The sequence below is a fragment of the Nematolebias whitei genome, chromosome 6 (genome assembly GCF_014905685.2).
Source record: "Nematolebias whitei isolate Nwh7 chromosome 6, NemWhi1, whole genome shotgun sequence".
Classification (NCBI taxonomy): Eukaryota; Metazoa; Chordata; class Actinopteri; order Cyprinodontiformes; family Rivulidae; genus Nematolebias; species Nematolebias whitei.
In genome coordinates, this window is record NC_056503.1 from 43,953,217 (window position 1) to 43,971,801 (window position 18,585).

The 18,585-nt window shown below is 42.1% G+C and overlaps 1 protein-coding gene across 1 annotated transcript in view; it reads right to left on the bottom strand.

Annotated features, from left to right (window-relative positions):
* The window catches only part of cdon (cell adhesion associated, oncogene regulated), a 43,309-nt gene extending 29,959 nt beyond the window's left edge, over window positions 1-13,350 (bottom strand). Inside the window, exons 1-6 of the mRNA XM_037678317.1 lie at window positions 13,249-13,350; window positions 10,891-11,169; window positions 10,279-10,425; window positions 8,130-8,273; window positions 7,752-8,042; window positions 7,405-7,674 (exon numbers count right to left, since the gene is read on the bottom strand). Coding sequence (XP_037534245.1) covers window positions 7,405-7,674; window positions 7,752-8,042; window positions 8,130-8,273; window positions 10,279-10,425; window positions 10,891-11,169; window positions 13,249-13,321 — 1,204 coding nt within the window. The 5' untranslated portion in view covers window positions 13,322-13,350. The remainder of the gene's footprint in view (window positions 1-7,404; window positions 7,675-7,751; window positions 8,043-8,129; window positions 8,274-10,278; window positions 10,426-10,890; window positions 11,170-13,248) is intronic.
* Window positions 13,351-18,585: the final 5,235 nt, after the last annotated feature.

Sequence of the window (18,585 nt, forward strand, 5' to 3'; positions counted from 1 at the left end):
ATGTTAGATTTTGACATGGTAACCCAATTCTTGTACAGAACCTTTCACCACGCACCAAAATGGAAGTCGGTACCTTCGCTTATTTTTCACGTTATCACACTCACAACGTGCACGGACAGTTGGCTGAACTGTATTTCTAATTTCCCTTTTGAGATGGGGACAAAAATGGTGCCAATTGAGTCGTTTTTATTGATATTAAGCAAATATTTGGTGTGGTAGTAGCTGAGAGTCATCACATCTCACAACACAGCTCACATAGCGTCAGTTCTATTTAAATAACATGACTTTAATGTTCAGATTTGTCTTTTTTAATAGTTATTCTTCATATATAAGCTCTGCACACAAATTCCTATGAACCCAGACAAGTGTATGAGTCCAAACAGCAAATAAAGACTTTTATCTTTGCCTAAACAGGTGGACTTTCCAAAAATGTTGCACAGTTTCAACCTTTTATGCTTTTTTTGTTGCACAGACAAATATGTAGCAAAAGCAATGAGACTCCATCACTAACAGTTGATTACTAACAGTCTCACAGGAGACCATTTATTTGCAGACAGATGAATGTTAGTAAGAAAAATCTGTTGTTTTTTCATGAATATGTCTGTTTATAGCCCGTCTTCAGATGAGGAGCACCTGAAGAAAAGGTCATGATGTTTCTCAGTGAGCTCCCTGCAGGAGCACAGAGGACTGAAGCACTCATGGAAAGACTTTAGATCTACATAAAATAACAAGAGTTCTGCAGAACATATTCAAAGCTTGTTTTTTTAATGTTTTTTAAATTAAATCGTTGCTGGAACCAGAACCAAGTCCACCTGAGCAAACTGTGCAGACTGGGGGGCAGCTGAGGCTGCTTTGGCAGAGCTGAGAGACTTCACTGAATATTTAAACGTAAAAAAGGAAATACGGAGGTAACGTAGTCTGATTAGCTTCGGGGGGAAGACGTCGTGTAACAGGATGTGGACGATTCACTTTGTAAAACAAACAAGACCTGAAGCTGGTAACACTAGACCTGATCTCGGGACCAAAGCCAGCTGCTGCACATTCCTCACGCCAACCATTAAAATACCGGAGAGAATCAGCTGCTTTAGTGGTTCTGTTGGAGCTGCTGGGTCCAACAGAACCACACCTGGACAGGGTCGCCCCATCAGGTTCTTCCCAGTCCGTTACGGAGAAGAAACCGGGAGCGAGCGATAAATCACAGAGGGTTACAAGAAGTCTCAGTCTGAACCGAGCTCCGGATGTTGGACGACTCGTGGGAACATTGGACCATCGGTTCTGATAGTCGCCCCCATCCAAACTGGAATCCATTTCATTTCGTGAGGCTTCTTGATGTTCTTTGTATTTTGTGAATATAATGAAAAACCAAATCAACGTTTATGTTCAACTGATGGAGCAAATTCCTTGGTTCTTGTTTTTATTTTTGTACTTACCGGATTCTCTGGTTCTATCTGGTTCTTTAAATCCGGTTAAATTTCAGCAGTGACCTCTAACACATCATGTTTATTTCTTTAAAACTTTGAGTCGTGTTTGTCTTGGAAGTTTTTGTAAATTGCATTTTATGAGTCGTTTCATTGATTGGCAGACATGATTGTTTTTCTCCTGTTTATGTGAAATGTAGAAAATTTAATGATGAGCTTGTGTCTGTCAGCAAAATATTTAATGAACAAGTGGGTGAATTTGAATGGAGCTCCTAAAGTAATCACTGGATGAACACATACAACAGATTAAATTTTGGAGTCGGTGCAGTTCAAATGACTTAACAAACACAAATATTATTGAAACTCAGTCAAAGTTACGGATATTGAAATAAAATCTGGTGTAGTAGTAGCTGAGAGTCATTCCCATCACACGATTTAAGAGCTAACTGATCGTGCACAATATTTCTTTAAAATGTTTTGGCATGTTGGTATACGAGTCAATGGGTGATGCATTCCTTTAGTGAATGCTCGGTTTTATTTCCTGTACTTTGGTATTTTAAGACGTTTTATTAATTGCATCGTTGCTTTTGAGCTGAAATCAGCTAAGTTTTGGTTTCAACCCATAAAATGCCCGTTGGTTCTCCTCATATTACCCAACTAAAAATATGTTCATTTTATAGCTGCGGTTAACATGAGGCACCTTTATTTTGACGTTTCGAAGCACGAGAAGAATGTATCTGTTGATTTAAAAAAAAGACCAACACTGATGGATAAAAGACGTCTGTTGCCACGGCGATGTTAAAATTCTTCAGATTGCTCCACGAGAGTTATAATAACAGTTTAGTTTGACTGTGAAGGCGCTGGACAAGCCCGCGTACCTGGTACCTAAACGAAAAGCCAAACTGAGCTCGGAGTGCTTACCTCTGATTATCAGACTCGGTTTTTCTGCAGAGAAGGGTTCTAACCGCCTGATCCGGTCAGACTTTTCCTGCCCGTGTATCGGCATTAATCGCTCTGCAGATACGAGGTAGGGGAACGAGTGGGGCCTTATGGAGCAGCCAGGGATAGTGGGGTGGGAGAGGATGGGAGGCTCAGGAGGAGGAGGGTCGCAATGTGTTAATAAATAAGAGGTAGTTGTGTACGATGTTGACAGCCGGGTGGTCTGGTCCTCATCAGAACCTTCCACATTTACTCCTTACATTCCAGCGTCCGGGGGCTTATCCCCGACGGTGCGCACAAAGCTCACTCTCACGCTCAGGCTCAGTTCAAGGCTCAGGAGGAGGCCGGCCTTGGCCCAACACCACCACCCCCCAATCCCACCACCAGCACAGAAACACACAGTCACAAAAACAAGGACATCCTGCAGATGCTGTAAGTTCTGACCTGCAGAGATCCCATCTGCCGAGAATCCTTAAACCCAGAGGGTTTGTGACAAATGACAACAAGGCTGCGCGTCTGGAGTTTATCTGTTGATACAAGAACGTTTTCAGGCCATCTCAAAACCCAAACCCAGAAAAACTCTCCTACCATTCTAACCCACTTTTAACATTTATCAAGGTCGTTTTCATTTCTGGGATGTCATAAGTCCAGGGGTTAATTTGAGCTAGATCCTGCCGGAACAGGATCCGGGAACTCTCTTATTTTGATAGGACGCATTCTGGTAACTGTCTGCTCGGATCCTGTAACTCTCAGGCTTACTAGTAATAAAGATATAAACAAATTTGACTGCCTTGAACGAATACAACATACACTGGATATGTAACATGAAAATAATTATATAAACACTCATTTTAAACATAACAGCCACTTACGACTTCTTAATATCACATAAGAGCTGCCCCTTCAAGTAAGCATTTCCGCTTCTACCCTTGAAAAAAAATCTCTGCCCCTAAAAGTACAATCATGGGGCAATTTAATTAAAAACACAAAAATGTAATTAAACTGCACATCTAAATTGCACATCAGTTTTACAGTTTAAGTGGGCCAGTAATAAAATTTTGATTATTTGTTAAAAATACAAGAGAAATGTTTGATGGGTAAATGGATTATACTTATATAGCGCCTTTCTATCTTATCAAGACACTCAACGCGCTTTACAACACAATCTGTCCTCATTTACCCATTCATACAGCACTCTACTAGATCTATACAAAGCTAATTGAACACATCATTCTAAGGAGACTACTCAGTGCTTTATCACATTCATACACCAATGGGACACACATCAGAGGCAATGAGGGGTTCAGTGTCTTGCCCAGGGACACTTCGGCATGTGACTGCTGGTGGATTCGAACCTCCAACTCTTGCATTGGCAGACGACTGCTCTAACCACTGAGCCACAAACACTGTGAGAAGCTCTATTCACACAAGGAGAACTGTTGGTCAGGCTACTTCTTGCTGCTCTCTAAAATAGTTATTGAATCAAGTGCTAGGTAAACGTAGATGTTTAACAACCCATTAAAAGACACTAGAATGCAGGAAATGGCATCTACTTTATTCAAAAATTTTTGAGGGAGGACCCCTAGAGACACTCCCCCTCCCACCCCGCCCCTTGTTATTTACGTTCCAGCATCGTTTGGTTTACAAATTAAACACTGCAAAAGTCTAAACTTTAAGTTTAAAAACTTAACTTTAAGTCTAAACTCACCTGAGCAGGACAAACATTATTCACGGTTTTACAAGTTTGACAAAAAGTAACAAAATCACTTCATTTATTGCTGTTCAAAGAAAACTTTTTTGGGTTTGATGATTATGAGGCAATAAAATCACTATTTCAACTTTTTTCTTTCTTTTTTTATAACTTCAAGAATGTTTCTGGAGTAAAAAATGTTACCAAAGAAAAATGTCAAAGTTTAAAAAGTTTTAAAAAATGCTGGATGGTCAGATTGTTTGATTTATTTGTTGGCTGGTGGGTTTATTATTGCTGGTTGAGTAATTAGTTGGTTAGTCTGTTAATTGATTACTTGTTAGTTTGGTTGGTTGGTCAGGTAAAGGATTGTTGGGGTGAATGGTTGATTAGTTTAGTTGCTTGTTTGGTTAGTAGGTTTGTTAAATCATTGATTGACTGGTTGTTATTGGTATCAATGGTTACTTAATTTTTTTACTGATTCATTAGTTGATTTAATGGTTAATTGATATATTAGTTGATTGTTTTTTTAATTGGTTGGATAGTTGGTTGTTCAATGATTTGTCTGTAAATTGATTACTTGTTATTTGGGTTCGCTGGTTGGTTGGTCAGGTAAAAAATTGTTGGGGTGATTGGTTAATTAGTTTAGTTGCTTGTTTCGTTAGTATGTTTGTTAAATAATTGGTTGTCTGGTTTGTTCATTGGTTGGTTGGTGTATTGGTTATTTGATATATTAGTTGGTCTGTTTAATTGATTAAATAGATTAGTTGGTTGGTTTGTGAATTGGTTGGTTAGTTGGTTGTTCGTTGATTTGTCTGTTAATTGATTACTTGTTATTTTGGTTGGTTGGTCAGGTAAAGGATTGTTGGGGTGAATGGTTGATTAGTTTAGTGGCTTGTTTGGTTAGTAGGTTTGTTAAATCATTGATTGACTGGTTGTTATTGGTATCAATGGTTACTTAATTTTTTTACTGATTCATTAGTTGATTTAATGGGTAATTGATATATTAGTTGATTGATTTTTTAATTGGTTGGATAGTTGGTTGTTCAATGATTTGTCTGTTAATTGATTACTTGTTATTTGGGTTTGCTGGTTGGTTGGTCAGGTAAAGAATTGTTGGGGTGATTGGTTAATTAGTTTAGTTGCTTGTTTCGTTAGTACGTTTGTTAAATAATTGGTTGTCTGGTTTGTTCATTGGTTGGTTGGTGTATTGGTTATTTGATAAATTAGTTGTCGGTTTATTTGATTAAATAGATTAGTTGGTTGGTTTGTGAATTGGTTGGTTAGTTGGTTGTTCGTTGATTTGTCTGTTAATTGATTACTTGTTAGTTTGGTTGGTTGGTTGGTTGGTCAGGTAAAAGATTGCTTAAGTGATTGGTTAATTAGTTTAGTTATTTGTTTGTTTGGATAGTAGGTTTGTTAAATCATTGGTTGGCAGGTTGATTGATTGGTTGCTGGGCTCATAGGTTACTTTATTTATTAGTTGGTTGATTGGTTTATTCATTGGTTGGTCAGCTGATTGGTTGGTTTACTGGTTAGTTGATAAATTAGTTGGTCAGTCTGTTAATTGGTTGGTTGATAGATTTGTTAGTTGGGGGGTTGGATGAACTGGCAAATAAAATAAAAATCCTACACCTGATCAACAACAAAAACACTAATCACTGACATTGACAAATTTGTTCGGTTGAAAAATACAGGGCTGTTGTACAAAAAACATGCTCAGCTTTTAAACGTTTTAAGAAACCTTTATGTTGTAGTGAACCTGGTCTGACCCTTATCTGACCCTGATGACCTCAAATCTACCAGATGGACAGAGACTGTTATTTTCATTGATCTGAATAAGTCTGAGCCATCTGATGACTTTCTTTCTTGAATTAATCAAGCAGAAAAGACAATTCTTTATAATCATTACTGTCTTACAAATGTTTGATAATCAAATTGTGTTAGTTTCACTCAATGCTTACAGGTTGAAAAGAACTACTCATTTTTATTTTACATAAACAGTAAGTAATGATTTTTATTCCTCATTCAAAGAAGAAATCACCTTAATATGCATTTCTTGATTTTCTGTCTGAAATGAGCCAAGTCGTAAGTATGTGAAAGTTGAAGCTTCGGTCAACTAAATGTTTACTGAAAAAGGGATGTCATGTTTTACTATTTGGAAAGATACAACAGAGTGAGGCTCCAAAAAGTCTGGTATTCTGCAATAATCTTTTCTGTATGTTGAAAACAAATTCATTCCCTGACCTCGACTTTTGATAATACCTTACGTCAAAAACCACACCTCTTTCTGGTACATCCACGAATCAGAAAGCTCTAAAATTGAACCGGAAGTCGACCCATTTAAAATGTGGCAACTTTCCAGTTCAAGTTAGTTCTCAAGGAGTTCTCAAGGAGTTCTCAAGGAGTTCTCAAGTAGTTCTCAAGGAGTTCTCAAGGAGTTCTGAGGAGAATTGGTTAGAATTCATGGGGAATTCATGGAGAATGGTGAAGTGAATGGAAGAGAATTCGAGAATTCAGGAGAGTCAGAGACGTTTGGAATTATAACTTCTGTTTGAACAACCCACGCACGACTATCTAAGGATTTCAGCAGCTCTCAACGGAGACGCTGAAAGGTCTGGAGGATTCTCTATCGAGCTGATCTATCATCAACAAGGTAACGGTCTCTTCTTCGACTAAAGTGTACCGGAGGCGAGCTGAGATCTGATGAAGCGTGCACGTTCTGGTCAACAGATATTAATTCTCTCACATAGTTCTCTGTAAGATAATCTCCATTTCATCTTAAACTCTTCTCTCTCTCACAAAACCAGTACAGATATTTTAGAAATATCTGAAGCAAAGTCCTCGTTCACCGCCGAGTGATCGACGCTCATTTTCTGTGAAACTTGTCTGTTATTATTTTCATATTTTGCCAAATTAATGTAAATGTTTGATGTTAAACTTTGATTCTGAAAATAAATGACTCCATTCATTTTGATGGGTCAAAGGTAAATAACGTCTCTCGTTACATTTCTGTTGAATTCAATACACGACATTACACAGTCAGAAAGATGAGGAACTCGTGAAAAGTATGCATAAATATATACCACATATATTTGTCATACAACTAGTGGCACGTACCAACGTGACTCACTACAATGTAAATAAAATCAAATGATGATTTTTTTTTCTGTCTCATGTCCATCTTTGTTGCCAAACCCCGACTCGTTTAGTTTGCAGTATAACACAGAACCCAGCTTCACTGTTAATTAAGTTTTAAACAGAACTAATGAGAAATCTTTGAAAGAGTTGTGCCACTTTCTGACTTTTAAAAGCAAAGCTTAAAGCTGATTCAGCAAACAAACAGGTGACATCTTTTACCTGACTGCGTTCTGAGCGCCCCGCGTGACTGAGCCGAGCCGATCCCGTTGTCCAGCTGACACTGATAAACTCCTTCATCCTGCGGCGTTACGTTTGTAACAACAAGCGATGAGCCAGAGATTTGGAAGCGGCGCGACGGAGCGATCGGGTCAGCGTTGAACAACCAGGTGATGTTGGGGGAGGGGCTTCCTCTTGCCGTGCAGTGTAAATGAGCCGAAGAGCCTAAAGAGACGAGTTGGTCGCTCAGACCCTCGGTGATGGAAAGAGGTTCTGCGGACGAGAAACATTATTTTCACCATCTGTTGCAGAATTTCCCCTTAAAGTCTTTTCTCGTATTCCTTTCTTACCGAGAACAGTCACGGTGTAGCCCGGGCTGGTCACAGTCCCCCGCTCGGTCTCAACTGTGCAGCAGTACGTGCCTTCGTCGCTCCTCGTCAGTCGAACCAACACCAGGTTGTTGTGCAGTCGCTGGTGAGAAGATCCGAGTTTGACCTCCTTACCGTTCCTGAACCACTTGGCTGCTGGCGTGGGACTCCCAGAGACGACGCACTCCAACGTCAGGGGCTGCGAAAGCTGCGCCGAAACGGCCGTTGAAGTGACGGGATAAAGTATCCGAACCGAGGAGGACGGGTCCGAGTCTGAAAAAGGGGAGAAACCACGACGGTGAATGATGACTGCAAGCTGGAAAACTTCTGCAGCCGTGAAGAAAACGCCATCCGACTCACGTTTGACTGACAGCTTGGTGCCGTGAGACTGCACAACGACGTCTCCGGTAACGGGGTTGATTGCACCACATTTATACATGCCTTGGTGATGCGCTGAGGCCGAGATAATCTGAAGGTTTCCAGATGGAAGCACTAAATAGTTCTCTGAAAAGAGAAAGAGGCAAAGTTTTATCGGGATAAAAGCAAAAAGATGCAACAAGGATGAACTGAAGCATTTTGTTTTTATTAGTTACAGTATGTTACTGAGCATGCAACTATGAACATCCTGGGACTTTACTAAAAAAGTTAACAAAAGGTCAAATCTTCTTTCGGCTTTTCCCTCTTCAGGGGTCACCACAGCGAGTCATCCTCCGCCACCTCCATGTCCTCTCTAACTGCATCCATATATCTCCTCTTTGTCTTTTTCCTGGCAGCTGCATTTCTAACATCATTCTACCAATATACCCACTGTCCCTCTTCTGGACATGTCCAAACCACTGTCCCTCCTCTGGACTTGTCCAAACCACGGTCCTTCCTCTGGACATGTCCAAACCACTGTCCCTCCTCTGGACTTGTCCAAACCACGGTCCCTCCTCTGGACATGTCCAAACCACTGTCCCTCCTCTGGACATGTCCAAACCACTGTCCATCCTATGGACATGTCCAAACTACGGTCCCTCCTCTGGACATGTCCAAACCATCTCAGTCTGGTCTCTCTAACTTTATCTCCCAGTTGTTCAACCTGTGCTGTACCTCTGATGATCTCATTCCTAATCTTATCCATCCTTGTCACTCCTAAGGAGAACCTCAACATCTTCATTTCTGCCACTTCCAGTTCTGTCTCCTGTCTTTTTGTCCATGTCTCTGTCTCCAGACCATACAACATAACTGGTCTCACCACTGTCTTGTAAACTTTTCCTTTGACCTTTGCTGACACCCTTTTTGTAGCAACTCACTCCTGAAACTTTTCTCCATCCACTCCATCCTGCCTGGACTTTCTTCTTCACCTCTTTCCCACACTCCCCTTTTTCTTGGACAGTGGACCCCAAGTCCCTGAAGTCCTGCACCTTTGTGACCTCTGCTCCTTGTAGCCTCTCTGTTCCACATGCCTCCCTCTCGTTCACGCACGTGCTCTGTCTTATTCGGCAGACTTTCGTTCCTCTTCTTTCAAGTGCATACCTCCACCTCTCTAAGTTCTCTTCCACCTGTTCCCTGTTCTCACCACAGATCACAATGTCATCTGCAAACATCATAGTCCATGGGGATTCCTGCCTGACCTCATCTGTTAGTCGGTTCATCACCAGAGCAAACAAGAAGGGGCTCAGAGCAGATCCTTGATGCACTCCCACCTCCACATTGAAGCTATCTGTCACTCCTACAGCACATCTCGCCACTGTCCTGTTGTCCTCATACATGTCCTGTATGTATTTAACAAAAGGTTAAATAAAATGTGGAAATATTTGTTTTTTCCTTTATGCAACTGAACAACTTATTTACAACTGTACAATAAAATCTACAGTGATTACACCTTAAATACTTCAGCTTGTTCCTCCTTTATTAACTTTTGTGTACTTTTGCTCTAACTCACTTTTCTTTTCAAGCGCAGTCAAATTTTCATCGTTTCAGTAAATTAATCTGTGATTTATTAGAATAATTATGAATCCACTCAATTAGTTTTTTTTTAAACTAATAGAACAAAGAAAATTGTGTTTATAAAAATAAAATTATAGAATATATTTGGGATAGTCGTAATCATTTCTGCAAAATCATCATAATTGTTCACTTTCAGCTGTAAAAAACGGACAAAAGGGTCAGACATTCACATCATTATGGTCTGCTGCCATGAAAGGTGGGCGATAATGTAACTACAAATCATTAACTTATGGAGTAAAACACATTCAAGATGGCTGCCAAGGATAACTGATGTTAGCGATCACAAAAATTGCTACAATCCGGTCACTTTTCTAAATAATGAGCTAAAGTTTTGTGTGGTAGTAGCTAAGAGTCATCTCCAAACCATACTTTGAGCTTTTCGGTTCATGACAGAAGACTAGTTGTTTGCAGATAAAAAAAAAAATAAAGTCCACTGCAGAATTAAAACAGTCAAGCGTTAATGTCCAAATGCACGTGACCAGGAGCTGCCGGTTTATTCCGCCGAGTCAGAACACACCTGTGGACTCTTTGATCCAGTCTCCTCGCACTCGGAGTCGAGGCTGAGCTGCAGGGACGCTGTGCGGCAGAGGACACTCTATAAGGACCGCGCTGCCTTCCTGCACCGATAACGTCCGCCGCCGGACATCTTCATATCCTGATATTTCTGAACAAACAGGGGAGAGGGGGAAAAAGGGAAGATTTCCTCGATTAGGCTGGTTTAGGAGCTTTAATGTGGCCGGAGCATCAGCGCAGCGGAGAGCGAAGCTGTTTGCGTTGGATCGCTGGGTTTGTTTATTGTTTCAGTCTGGGTCTGATACCGCTCCACGTCAGGGCCGAGCGCTGAACGTGGAGGAGAGGAGAGCGCGGCATCCCAGCAGGAACATAACACGCTTCCACACAGGAAAGCCCCAGACTCATTAAGGACACCGGTCAAGAGGGATCTGGAAGTCTGCCCCAAGTACAAACTCCTACTGCTTCCTTCCTCTGAGCCGCTCAGCAGCAGGCGTTCCTTCTGACGAGTCAACACTCACAAAATGGCCTTCCTTTTCCCAAGGACGCTTCCTCTTTTTCCTTCAGCTCTTTGAAGTGAGCACAAGCGCACAGAGGAGGTCATTCTCTGCATCCGTACCTGCTAGAGCCACACGGGCGAGGCGGCTGGCGACGGCCGGCCCGTGGCTGAAGCGTGCCACACACTGATAGACCCCGGCGTGGCTGGACGTGAGGTTGGAGATCGTGAGGGAGTCCCGATCGAGCTCCACGCCAGGCAGGGTGTCCCGGTCCAGGAGGAGGCCTCGGAAGCGCCAGGAGACGACCGCAGACGGAGGACTTACAGAGCACACCAGACGGACCACGGAGCCGGGACTCTGAACCACCGAGCTGGGCTCAGAGAGGAAGGAGGGACGCTGAACTGAGGAAACAAACAGAAATATGAGTCGTACGAAGTGATCGGACTGAATTATAACAAATACTATTACACTAACACAACAAAACAATGACGGCTCCATAACTCACCTTTTCTACACAACAACATGTGAACATCAAATTTAAGTGACAGAGGTTATATTTTATTTTGTGGTTTTGTTGCTGCCTGATGGCAGGCTCTCTGTGTGTTCATTTGTTTGTGTGTCTGTTAGCAAAATATCTCACGAACCAGTGGATGTATCTTAATGAAACTCTAAGAAAGTAAACAATGAACTTAAATCTACAACTGATTTTGAAGTCAACCCATTTGAAAATGGCCCTAAAGCACGGGCGGCTGTGGCTGAGTGGTTAGAACAGTCATCCTCCAACTCAAGAGTTGGGGGTTCGAATCCACCAGCAGTCACATGCTGAAGTGTCCCTAGGCAACACACTGAACCCCTCGTTGCCTCTGATGTGTGTCCCATCAGTGTATGAATGTGATAAAGCTCTGATTATTCTTTGTAGAGTGCTGTGTGGATGAGTAAATGAGGCACAGATTGTTGTAAAGAGCTTTGAGTGTCTTGATAAGATAGAAAGGTGCTATATAAGTAAATGGACTGTACTTATATATCACCTTTCTATCTTATTTCAAGATACTCAAAGCTCTTTACAACAATCTGTGCCTCATCTACCCATCCACACAGCACTCTAAAAAGAATAATCAGAGCTTTATCACATTCATACACTGATGGGACACACATCAGAGGCAACGAGGGGTTCAGTGTCTTGCCCAGGGACACTTCAGCATGTGACTGCTGGTGGACTCAAACCCCCAACCCTCACATTGGAGGACGACTGCTCTAACCACTCAGCCACAGCCGCCCCACCCATCACAAATGGGCAAATACTAGTGGTGTAATGGTACACGTGGGCGTATTGAACCATTTCGGTTATTTTTTCACTCATTAAATTTTATTAACGAGAGATTATGCGCCGTGGAACTAACGTTCCTAAGCGTGTTTCAGCACGGCGCTATTATCTTGAAGCACGCGTAGCATTAGTGGCCTAACATGTCGCTAGCAGGTCTCCTGTTGGGGAACAATATGGCTTTCTTGTTAAAAGACAAGTGAACAAATCCAAAGCTGTGTGTCGACGTTGTTTCACGGAGATTGGATCTGCAGCAGGCAACACGTCTAACTTGTTAACGCGCTTGAAACAACATCGTCTGAACGTGAACGTCTCCTCTACAAGCAAGAAAAGCAGCTTGTTGCAAAGACCGATAACAGCAGCGTTCAAACAACCTTTATCTGGTAATTCAGATCGGTCCAGAGCAATAACACAAGCTGTAGGAGTTGTTAAAGCTCTGGATCTACGTCCGAATGTTGTTGATGCGCCGGCTTTAAAGTTATTGAGCCCCGCTACAACATCCCATCACGTCAACACTTCAGCCGAAACGTTCTAGCAGCACTTTATGAAAAAGCTAAAACTGATATTGTCAACAAGCCCTGGACCAGATTAAAGTCCTGCCACATAGATGAGGAGCGAGAGAGAATATTCAACCACCTCATATGATGACCGTGCAAGAAAAGGTACTGTATTATATTATCTAATTAACTTTTTTCATTTAAAATTATAATCTTATTAACTCCATTTTTTTTATATATCTGTGTTGTTTGCAGTCTGAGGATGACAGCAGCTGAGTGTTCTTTATCCACCAGCTCACCTCCAGCTAACAAGTCTGTAATGACTGAACTTGTTTACTTGGCATATTTTCAAATAAACATTTTGTACGTCTTTAGTTTGGCCTTTTTAATACAGAAAATTAACCGAATCGAGCCCTCCATGAAACTGAACCGAACCGAAATGTGATTTTCGCACACCATTACACCCCTAGTAAAGACCAGTCAATTTTATAGATATTGAGCTTAAATTCAGTTGTGGACGTACACTCAGTGGTTACTTTCTGATTCATTACAATCTGACAACAAACTGTCACAACCGTCATCGTCCACGTTTCGCATGAGGTATTTATAGGAAATGCTGCTGAGTGTGATGGAGCGACGCCCGAGCAGAAAACAGAACTTACATGAGCAGCTGATGAGCAGGGACTGGCTGAGACACAGCACAGTGGACAGGAGGACCCTCAGGCCACCGGCCATGGCGCCCTCTGAGCCCTGCCAGCGGCCGTGTTGCCCGGCGCGAACGCTCTCGTCTGTTCAGAAAACCTGAAACGGGAGGAGGAAAACATCAGCGTGAGCAGAGAGGAGTAAACACGCAGAGATGGACCTCAGCAGGAAAACGCCTCCGATAAAATCCAGCAACAAGAGCCCTAATCCTCTTTACACGCTCCTTGATCTCCACCTCCTCCATCCCGTCTGAAGCGGGAACGTCCAGCCTCTCCACCTCCGACCCTCTGAGATCTCCTGCTAATGGAGTGCCAGCGGAGACGCCGTCGCCTCACTCCTCATGTCACTCTCCTGTCACACTGCGCCGCCTCCTCATGGGTTCACTGTAGCCTGAAGAAGGCCAGATACACGAGGAGACGAGACAAGAGCCAACGGCCGAGACAGAAAAGGAGTGGAGGGCACATAATTAGGAGCATTCCTCACTTCTTTTACACTCGAGCCCCCCTCCAAAAGCAGCACCTCCTCCTCCTTTTTTTTTTCTGAGAGTAATCCAAGGCAGGCTTTGATCCCAGGTTCCTGGTTGGTAACCAGGCCCGGAGCCCAGGCCCGGAGAGACAATGGCCGTCCAGCTGTGATATTCACATCGGTGCTTCGGTGGCTCCAACACTTTAGTTTGGAAGGGCCAACGGAGGCTGAAGGACGGGGTCAAATGAAAAGCACGACGCCTGGGTGGGATCGCAGAAGGTGCGCAAGTTTCTAACCTTCATTCTTTAACTCAGAAAAGTGTTTCAGATGCTTCACAATCAGGCGGGTCAGTTTGGTTAGCCTCCCCTCTCGAGGAGGCACCTACTCCCACCGAACGGTCTTTTTCAGTAAACGAGAAGTTCTTGTTGTTAGGTGGTCTGTTAACGTCCTTGCCCGCCCAGTTGTACACCTCTAGAAATGTACAAATAAATGCATTTACGTTGCCAGCAAAGGTCCGTCTGTGTTAAAGTCCAAACGACTGGTCTTCTTCAGGGTATGACCAACATTGTCTACACACAAACAAAAGGCTCCGTCTTTACAAACAAGTAAGTTTATAGGTTTTAACAGACATTCTGGCTCTAAAGAGTTATATCCAGAGTAGGGGTGCACTGGCTGCAGCTTTCTGGCCGATCACCGACCTGCTGATTCCAATTTTGGTCGATACAGATTTTGTTTTCTAAGCAACACTGTCAGGTGTTATAAGGTCATAATGTAATATCCTAGAAACAAGACAAACTTGTTCTAACTGGCCATGACGTAGTGCTCTGAAACATAAATGACGTTCAGACAATTGTTGCTAAAACTACAAAAAAAAAAATCGGTAAAATTGGTTTATTGTGTAAGTATCGGCCGATCTCCGGTCTCCCAAAATTAAGGAAATCAGGGCCAATAAATCGGGGCCGATAAATTAGCCGATAAATCGGGGCCGATAAATCGGGGCCGATAAACCTGGGCCGATAAATCGGGGCCGATAAATTAGCCGATAAATTGTCCAGCCGATTTATCCGTGCACCCGTAATCCAGAGTCATCTTGACATCGTCTTACTTAGTTTTCTACATCGCCTTATAATCTAAATGTGTTTTTCGCTACTTTTTTTTGCCATCTTATTTTAATTTGTAAAAAAACATCTGTATGCCTCGTTTATGATTGTTTATTGCTGTCGCTGTTACTCACTGCTGTCATTACTCTTCGTTAAAATCAGGTCTCTCTTGTACATGAGTCCGCGAGGCTCCACGGGATTAACCTGTATAAATAAAGGTTGAATGAATGAATAGCCTTTGGCATCACTCAGGCACTGTCTTCAGACGCATCCATTAAAAAGACCATTACTCAAACCTAAATATATTCTAGCAATTATTCAGACTACTACAAAACTTTTAGATTTGGGGTTTAAAGTAGTGGAACAAATGAATGCAAGGTGGAAGTTAATAGATGAAATGCCTCAAAAAGACGAGGTCAGAGGTCATTGTAAGTGGTTCAGTAGAAGACCACTGGACATCTGCTGTTGTGTCTTTATGCTTCTTCAGTTCTGAGGAAGTCTGCTGGTTGAGAGGTGAAATGTTTTCAAGAACCAAGTCCAGTTCTGTACTTCTTGACTACTACTGGAAGAAAATACATTGAAAAGTCAAAAAGAAAAGTTAGAAAATATTGTAAAGTCTAACGTTCTTTCCAGCAAAGTTCAGTCAGGTCATCTGGACGGTTTCTTTTTTTTTTTTTTTTGTGGAAACGTTTCGTCCTTCATCCAAAGAACTTCAACAGCCCAAGGAGCCACGACACATCATGGCTGCCTGGTTACTAACCACTCATGCCATGGCTGCCTCAGAGGAGTCGACAGGGGAGAGGGAGGACTCCAGAAAGCATCTTATCACCATCAAACTGGTTGACCCACTATGTGAGTGCTGCTTGTGGGGCTGAGTTTGTCGTGGATCCTTGGATTGACGAAGTCCTTTGGATGAAGGACAAAACGTTTTAACAAAAAACGAAACCATCCAGAGGACCTGACTGAACTTTGTTGGATATTTTTACCTGGATTATTGAGCATGGACTTTGATCTAACTTTCTGTTTCTGTTTCTTTTTGCCCGTCTTCGCCGAAGTGGAGAATATTTCTAGTTGATTTATGGTTCGTTGGTGTCTCTGAATCAATATTTGGATGTTGTGGCTGAGCTGTTGTTCACTATGGCACATTCATGTGGCCAGAAGCTATTTTGAGCAAAACGTCTTCATTCTGATCACGACTTTTTCAAAACTTGTAATTGACCAAAGATATGTTGCCATGTTTGTCGATGTTTTTGACCACCAACACAAGAACTCCTGAAAATTTTCTTCTTAACATCTAAGAAACAAACGAGCACTAGTTTTGACTGCTTTTCTCCGAACATTAGCATTCTCTCTGCCAGCTGAGCTGAATAAACCTCTGATGGACATCTGAACTTTTTGGTGTGTCTGTCATGGGTGTCCAAAGTGTGGCCCGAGGGCCATTTGCGGTCCTTGAAGTGATTTTGTGCGGCCCACAACTGCAGTTTAAGAATGGTACCATTTTGACCAGCAGGCTTAAGAGGTTGATGCAGACTTTCTGCAAATTAGTTGGTAATCCTTTTTTATATAATGTTTAGATTTAACAGTAAAATGGATAACAAAAACAATCTTCTCAAAATAAGCAATATTAAACAAAATACAAACATTTGGCTATAATCTTTGTACTTTCACTTCATGGTACAAAACACCAAAAACCTTTACTGATTTCTACCAGAAAAGAAACTTTTGGATAATGATTCATAAAACTTGGTTAAATACGGCAGCTGATAAAATAATCAAGAGGGAAACTGGATATTTTAAACTAATATAACGTGGTATCATCTACATACGAGTTGATCGACTTGATCAAACCTTCAACGAATCTGTTTTAGTGACTGACAGCTGGAAGATTTTTCTGAACTTCGATCAGCCTTTTGGACCGTCCATGGTCCTAAAGGCTGACTGACCCCCTTTCAAAAGGACACTAACTCATATTATGCTTTTGTTGCTAAGAACAAACTAAAATGAACTTTCCAAACACAAGAAAAAACAAATATAGACCCAAAAAATCAAATAAATTAAATAATTTTTAATTAAAAAAACATAAGCTTAGTGTTTATGAGGCTTTTAATGTTTTGGATCTACAACAATTTAAAACTCTTTCTCCAATAAAATTAGTAAACTTGTTCTTTCTCCAAAAATATTGTTCGCGTTGAGTTAAAGTCACATTTTTGTGACCCACGAGTCCTTTCATCTGGATAGTTCTGGCCCACATATGAAAGCGTTCCTCGTCTAAGGTTTGCACAATTTTGGCCTCGTTTACAGTAATGAGGGCATTGCTACAGTCCATAGTGGTGAAGAAAGAGTCACCCAGATTGGGTTTCCCTCCTCAACCGGTTGCGTCCACAAAATCACCATAAATAAGACAGAAAAAAAAGAATAAACAGATCTACTGTTCAAATCATCCAATCATCCACCACTTTTTGTAACCGTTCAACAAACGGCAGCGGCTTTGTTGCCAAGTGAAAATCATTCTGAAACATTTATTGTTGAGTTTTGAGTGGTGGTTATTTTTGGTCAGTACTTCTCAAACCATGTTCCAAAGAGGAAGTTCTTGTAGACGTCAGGAGAAGCGAGTCCAGCAGTTTAATTATAATGCTAACGACTTCAAATGTCAAACTGCAGGCTTCTTGAGGTCACTCCATATGTTCGCAATAAAAAAAAAACCTTGCTGTTACGCCCGTCGCCAAATTCAGCCTCACTCTCTTGATCGTGCTGTCAGCGGAGGAGGAGGAGGAGGAGGAGGAGAAAAGTGGCAGGAAATAATAAACTCTTCCAGCTCCTGGCTCACGCCCCCTTCTCACCCCGAGGTCAAAGGTCAGGAAGAAGCAGAGGGCGAGGATGAACCAGTGGGTGTCTGGTGGCTCCGGGTCACCTTCGGCTCTCTTTGTTTCAATCACAAACCAACACTTTATTTCAGCTGTTGTTACATTTATTACTGCCCCACACATAAAAGTGACAAAGTGCCTGAAACTGGTAAAAAATTAAAGGCACTTCCTTAAAGGAATGCATGTGCTCTTTGCTTTTTCTCCCAATCATTCAGCTTTATATCTGTAATATTACCTTTAGCAGCTAAAGCATCGACATGTTCAGTGCGCACACCTTGCACGCTCACTCAGGCAGATCAAACCCTCATCTCTCGGGCTGGCGTCTCTCCACCCCACGGGTTGCAACAGGCCCTTCACACAGCCCCCATATCATGACTGGAAACTATCTTTCTGCCTCTGCCGGAATAATCATATATAATTACAAAAATAACAACGGTGCTACAACAATGCCCAGCCAGGAATGGGCTCACGGTGAGATGAGAGAACCGGAGGTGAGTCGGCAGCCACCTTTCAGCCTCCCTCTCATTTTCTTTAACAAGTGTAGTCATCTGAGCTCGTATATCCGTCGGCCCGTAAAGACTGGATGCCCGAGTGTAAACACACACACACATCTGCCTATCTGAGCCATCGATCTGCCGAAACAAGGAAACAGAAAGGGGCATCATTCCTGCTCCTTATCTGTTTGCTTTTTTCTTCTGACATCCGCCACTATGAAGACAAGAGAACGAGAGAGCATCTCCTCTCGTTTATCACTCAGTCCCAGTCCTCAAACCAGAATCTCACTTGACGACGCTGAAGGCACAAAATCTCAAGAAAATATAAAAACTTTCACTTGGAATCACGCTGAACAGCCAACTTGTGGCACGTT